Source organism: Petaurus breviceps, unplaced genomic scaffold, assembly GCF_028583685.1.
Source record: "Petaurus breviceps papuanus isolate PSGF00001 unplaced genomic scaffold, PetGlider_PUasm1.0 100, whole genome shotgun sequence".
NCBI lineage: Eukaryota > Metazoa > Chordata > Mammalia > Diprotodontia > Petauridae > Petaurus > Petaurus breviceps.
In genome coordinates, this window is record NW_027185573.1 from 6316843 (window position 1) to 6323289 (window position 6447).

At 43.0% G+C, this 6447-nt stretch overlaps 1 protein-coding gene across 2 annotated transcripts in view; it reads right to left on the bottom strand.

Moving 5' to 3' along the window:
* LOC138168073 (RIMS-binding protein 2-like) overlaps positions 1 to 6447 on the bottom strand; it is a 490664-nt gene that overhangs the window by 122005 nt on the left and 362212 nt on the right. For both annotated transcript variants that reach the window (XM_069097401.1, XM_069097946.1), the window contains exon 7: positions 4719 to 4823. In XM_069097401.1, the coding sequence (XP_068953502.1) occupies positions 4719 to 4823 (105 nt within the window). The remainder of the gene's footprint in view (positions 1 to 4718; positions 4824 to 6447) is intronic.

Consider the following 6447-nt stretch of genomic DNA (forward strand, 5'->3'; position numbering starts at 1 on the left):
TTCTTTCTTTCTTTCTTTCTTTCTTTCTTTCTTTCTTTCTTTCTTTCTTTCTTTCTTTCTTTCTTTCTGTCTCTCTGTCTCTCTCTTTCTTTCTTTCTTTTGATTTTTATAGGGGAGAAGGCATGGAAGTTGGGGTTAAGTGACTTGCCCAAGGTCACACAGCTAGTAATTGTTGTATCTGAGGCCGTTTTGAACTCAGGTTCTCCTGACTCCGGGGGGCGGGGGGTGCTCTATTCACTGTGCCACCTAGCCACCCCCATACCCTGTTCTTTCATTCCTTCCTTCTCCAGATTTGTGAATTTAAGTTCTGTGTGACCAGCATCACTCTTTTTAATCCTTCACACCTTGGGAAGCTCCCTTGGATTTTTCTACAAAATCACAGCTTGATTGCCATCTTTCCCTATGCTTTTGAAATCACAGAGTGTTCTCTCATGCATGTGTTTTCTTACATTCTGCTTTAGCCTCTTAGAGGCTCTATAGAGAAGGACATAGCTCAGTACTGTGAATTACTAACCACTATCAGAATCCTAGAATCTCAGAGTTAGCAGTGGTCAACTATGAGGCCTCTAACCCAACTCATACCCGCATATGAATCCTCTCTATGACGGGCCCAACAAATGCTCTTCCAATCCTGCCTCGATTCCCCCTTCAGTGTCCCAAGACAACCCTGTTCCACTTTTTTTGTTGATCAGTCAATTTTTAGTCCTGTCTGACTCTCTGTGACTCCATTTGGATTTTTCTCAGCAAAGATATTGTAATGGTTTGCTATTTACTTCTCCAGTTCATTTTACAGATGAGGAAACTGAAGCAAACAGGGTCAAATTTTACCCTATCACCAGAGTTAAGGAAACACATCAGGCAGCTGCTGTTATGAGTTTCATTTCTGGGATGCTTTTTGAAAATCGCTGAATCTCAGAGGTGGGAGGGAACCTTAGAGACAATCCTGGCCAACTCATCCCAGAACAAAAATTCCCTCTGCTAGATCTGAAATCAGGAAAATGAGTCTTCCTGACTCCTGGCCCAGCACTCTATCCAGTGTTCCACATAGCTGCCCACTGTGCAAAATATAGTGAACACAGAGTTGGCCACTTCTACTCAAGGCTCCACCATCCTTCATCAAATATGTAGCCAAAGGATTTGAGAGATCTCTAAGTTAACTAGCATGCATTTCACCTGTTTTCTCTTCCTCAGAGAGTCAGTATTGTATAGTTGAATAGAGGGCTAGGTGTGAAATCAGGGAAACCTGAGTTTAAATTTGACCTAAAACACTTACTAGCTGGGTGACTCTGGGCAAGTCACTTAACCTTGGTCTCAGTTTCCTCATCTATAAAATGGGGATAACAATAAAACCTATCTTCTGAGTTGTTGTGGGGCTTGGGTGAAATAACATTTGTAAAGTGCTTTGCAAATGTTAAAGTATTATAAAAACACTATCATTATTAATATTATTGTTATAGTTGGAAGGGACCTGAGAGCACATCTAATCCAATCCCCCTATTTTATGAATCAGAAACCGAGGCCCAGGGAGATGAGGTTAGACTTGCCCAAAATCCCACAGCTAAGAAATAGCAGAGGGAAGGGATTTCAACTCAGATCCCTTGGCCCCCTTTCCATTGTCCCATATCAACTTTTCTATCCTATTTCCTTCTCTAAAGTTCAATCTTCCTGGAGTGAACCCAGCCTCAGGACATTGGGTCCAGGGCTGGGAGGAAGAATGAATTCAGATGTCACAGAAGCACATTCATCTCCAACTCAACAACAAAGACTTTGGCACCACAGGCGATGAGCAGACTCATATTTCTTCTGGGGCCCTAGTAATATTTCCACTAGATAGCATCTGATAAAATACGGCTTCTTGGGGCATTAGCAAGCCCATTATGACAGGTAATAGAAACCATGGCATTGCCCATCAACCCGCGGCTTAATAAAATCTCTCCTTAATATGAGATCTTGATAAATGATTAAGAATACAACCTCAGGAGTTATCACTCAGCAGGAAAGCGGGGCCTGCTAATAAACTCAGGAGGAGAAAAATCACTTCGTCAGATTCCTATCGACAGCGAGGTTGAACAAGCAATATGATGTTCTTCATTTTGTGATCAGAGAGCTGGATAAACACACTGTAATCTGCAGAGGTAGCTCTGTATAAGAAAGAGTAATTACTTGCTACCCTATTGCCAGGGTTTAGGAAACACAACAGGCAGCCACTGTTATTACTTTTGTTTCTGGTATGCTTTTTGAATCTCGGAGTTGGGAGAGAACCTCTGGCCAACTCACAACAGAGTAAAAATTCCCTGTTCAAGATCCCTGGCAATCGGTCGTCCAGAGCCTTTATACTTGAGGGGAGACTCTCTACCCCTTAAGATAGCTCATTCTACTTTTAGACAACTCTTGGAATGAGGATGATTTTCCCTACATTAAGCTAAAATTTGCACCTAATTTCCATCTATTGCTCCTTGTTGGCTCTCTGGTACCAAGGAGGTGGAGGGATGCACTGGAAACACTAGCAATACTGTAATCAGAAGCCTTGATTTCAAATACTATCTCTTTCACTTACTACCCATGTGACCTAGGGCAAGCCATTCCCCAGGCCTCATTTTTCTCATCTGTAAAATGAGATGAATAAATTAGATGACCTCTCAGGTCCCCTCCAATTAGACATCCAGCAGTAGCTGTCATTTCAGTCATGCCCAACTTTCTGTGACCCTGTTTGGGGTTTTCTTGGCAACAATACTGGAGTGGTTTGCCATTTCCTTCTCCAGTTCCTTTTACAGATGAGGAAACTGAGACAAACAGGGTCAATTGACTTTCCCAGGGTGTTATATTCCATTACTATCACACAGAGTCACACAACTAGGAAGTGTCTGAGACATCTTATACCTGACCCTTTCTTCCTGTGGTAGCTGTTCAAATTCTTGAAGACAGCCATCTGATGAAACATAATGTTTGTGAGCATCTAATCTAGCTGTCTCGGTCAGTAAATTAGCATTTATTAAGCACCTATTACATGCCATGTACTATACTAAGTATTAGGGATACAAAAAGAGACAAAAGTCCCTGTCCTCAAGGAGCTTACAATCTAATGGGGGAGACAACATGCAAACAAATACACACAATCTATATACAGGATAAATAGGAGATAATTAACAGAGGGAAGGCATTATGATTAAGAAGGACGAGGAAATGCTTTCTGAAGGGAAGATTATAGCCAGGACTTTAAGGAACACAGGAAAGCCAGAAGGAGATGAGGAGAGAGTACATCCCAGGCATGAAGGACAGCCAGAGAAAATACTCAGAGTTGAGAGACAGAATGTCTTCTTCATGTTATATAAAAGGAAACTGAAGCCCGGAGAGGAGAAATTACTGTCCTAAGGTCACAAGAGTGGTATACCTGGTTCTGTTACTCTGACTCCAATAACAAACTGATAGATAGAAAGGCACCTTGGAGGTCATGTTATCCTGAAGTGTCAAACTCAGGGCCACACGGCCTGCAAATTCCTGAGTGGGCCTGAACCAGATTAAAATATTATTGGGCAATGTTTGACAAAATAAATAAAAACACAATAAAACACAGAGAATGTGAATTTGTAGTTTTCTGAGTCAACATCTGGCTTTTTCTCTTTGAGCCCTCTCATTTTATAGATGAAGAGACTGAGCTCCCAGAGGCACTTAGCTGATGACTTGTCACACAGTTAGTAAGTGATAGAGGTAAGATTCAAACCTAGGTCTTTTAATTCCAATCCAGTGTGTTTTCCATTATATGAAGTTGCCTTTGCTCTTGCCTTTAAAGAACTAGTATTTCCATCTACAAGAGTCACCAGAGATACCACTGCTGGTCCAGGGCTGTGAAGTTTCATAGCCTCAAGGAAATTTCAGAAGATCAATAAGCAAAGGTTAGTTTTATAAGAAACATAAATTGTGATATAGTGAAAATTTCTCTAGTCAGAAGATTTGGGTCTGAATCTGGATTCTGGGTAACCTTGGGCAAGCAAGCTACTTCTCTCTGGGCTTTGTTCAAAACTCCTGGCTGCCCTGGGCCTTGGATTCTTCATTTACAAGATGAGGGGGTTGGCTTAGATGACCTCTACACCCCCAATTCTAAAACTTTGCATTCTGATTATCATTGAATCTTTAAAAATCCTGACTCTAACACTTAATTACTGTGTGACCTTGGGTGACTTCATCAACTCCTCTGAAACTCAGTTGCCTCTTCTGTAAAATGAGGAGGTTGGGTTAGGAAGATAGACCTGAACCTGGAAGAGGGACTTCAGAGGCCATCTAGTCCAATTCATACATCAGGGAACTGAGACCCAGTGAGGTTAGCAATTTTGCCCAAGGTCACTTTGGTAGCAAGTGACAAAGATAAACTCTGCCTCCAAAGTCTTTCCTTTGGACTATGCTGTGTCCACATAATCTCTAAAGGCCCTTTCTCACTCTTGTGCTATGGTTCAATAATACCAGGTTTTGTTTCCCCTTTCTGCACCCACAGCCCTTCGAAATATATGCTCTGAACCTTTTTATCCCAGGCATAAAGAATAATAAAAGGAATAATAAAAAGAATAATAAAATATTCTTGGGAGAAAAGGCAATGCAAGAAGGGGGCCAAGCCCAGGATGTCCCTTCACCTCCCCTGGCAGGCTTTGTGCTCACCTCCTTCCTCCCTTTATTACTCTCCACCTTTCCCCATCTCCCAAGCCAGACCCAAGCCACCAACTCACCTTCTGCAGGAGTTCAATTTCCCGCTGCTTCGCGTTGAGAACGGCCAGTGCTTGCTCATGCTCTGATTCCAACTGTTGCCGCCGTTCCGCGGCCTCTCGCATATGCTATTGGAAGGGACAGAAAGAGAATGAGAGAGGACATTGTTCAGAATTCCCGAGGTTTGTGGTTGGAGACAGGGATTCTGTGGAGCACGAGTCGGCTCCCGGAGTCTGACTCAACATGGAACACTCAGTCTAGCTTTGGAGGCGGTGAAAACAGATGGGTGTTTCCACCAAGGCTGTCCTCCTGAGCAACTGGCAATGTGGGGGATGGAGGTGGTGGTGGGAAATCTGCCACGCCTTTATCTCCTGTGGGGAGGCCTGCCCCAGCATGGGAGACCTCTTCTGATGGGAAGCTCCCATGACAAGCGTGCCTTCTCCCTCTTGTCTCGTGACTCTGTGTTCCCAAGAAAATGTCACAAACCCTGTCCTCATCTCCCTCATCTCCATTTTATTCTTTTAGCTCTCTCTCTCTCTTCTCTCTCTCTCTCTCTCTCTCTCTGTGTGTTTCCCTGTCTTTCCTCCCCCTTTTTCTCTGCCCCCCCCCCCTTGAGTTTTTCTCTGTGACACAGAGAATAAGAAAAAATCTTTTAATTTCAGATTTGGGTAGCTACTGCTCTGGCTATGTTACTTTCCCACTCCAAAAAGTCCAATTTATCTCCTCTTGCTTCAGAATAAAGAACAGAAACCTTTGACTCATATTTGCTGCCCTTCTTCTAGTGGGTAAGATGGACTGGGCATTTATTTACCTGGCATAGGTTGGACTTGATGATTTTTGAGGCTCTCCCCAACTCTGATTTCTGTGATTCGCATTCAGGTCAGGTAAAATTTGGTTCTAAACTACCTTTCCAACTCTCTCTTTCCCTACATCCTGCACATGCAATGCCTCTGTCTAGACAGCAAGGAAGTTAGACCTGCAAGGGAACTCAGAGATGATGGAGACCGAGTCTCTCATTTTACAGAAGAGGATCTGAGAAAAGAAGTGACTTGGCTGAAGTTGCTCCAGTAGCGGATTTCAAGGTTTGGGGTTTTCTGATCCCAAATTCCATGTCATTTCCTCTGAGTCTCTGGGCCCACCCGTCCAGTCCTTCCCATCCCGGAAGGCCCAGCTTTACATGGCCGTCCTCTGCTCTCCCACTTCTTGTGAAACAAATGTTTTCCTTAGATCTTTCCTGTGCAGTTGTAACATTCGGGAATACAGTAAAGGCTTAATAAATTAGTCATTCATTCATTCAATCACAGTGTGTTGTTACTTGTATATTTGTCTTAACTCTTGAATAGACTGTGAGCTCCATGAAGGCAGGGATTATATATTATTCATTTTTCTATCTTCTAGTCCCTAGCATATAGCTGGTACAAACAGGATGTCCCAAAGGTCTTAGTGTAGCTGGAAGCTTTTCATAACAGAAAACTATACTATGGCTTTTTGGACAAATGTTGATTTTTAGTAATGTAATCCCCCTTCTCTCCCTCCTTTTTTTTCTTTCTCTCTGAATCTCTGTCTCTGTATTTCCATATTTCTCTCTCTCTCCCTTTCTCTTTTTCTCTCTGTTTCTGTCTCTGTATTGCCATTTCTCTCTCTCTCCCTCCCTCCCCCTCTCCCTCCCCCCCCCTCGCTCACCCTCACTCCGTCGTGTGTCACATCTCCCCCAAATTAATTTGCTTACTTCAATTCAGCAAGTGCTTACTA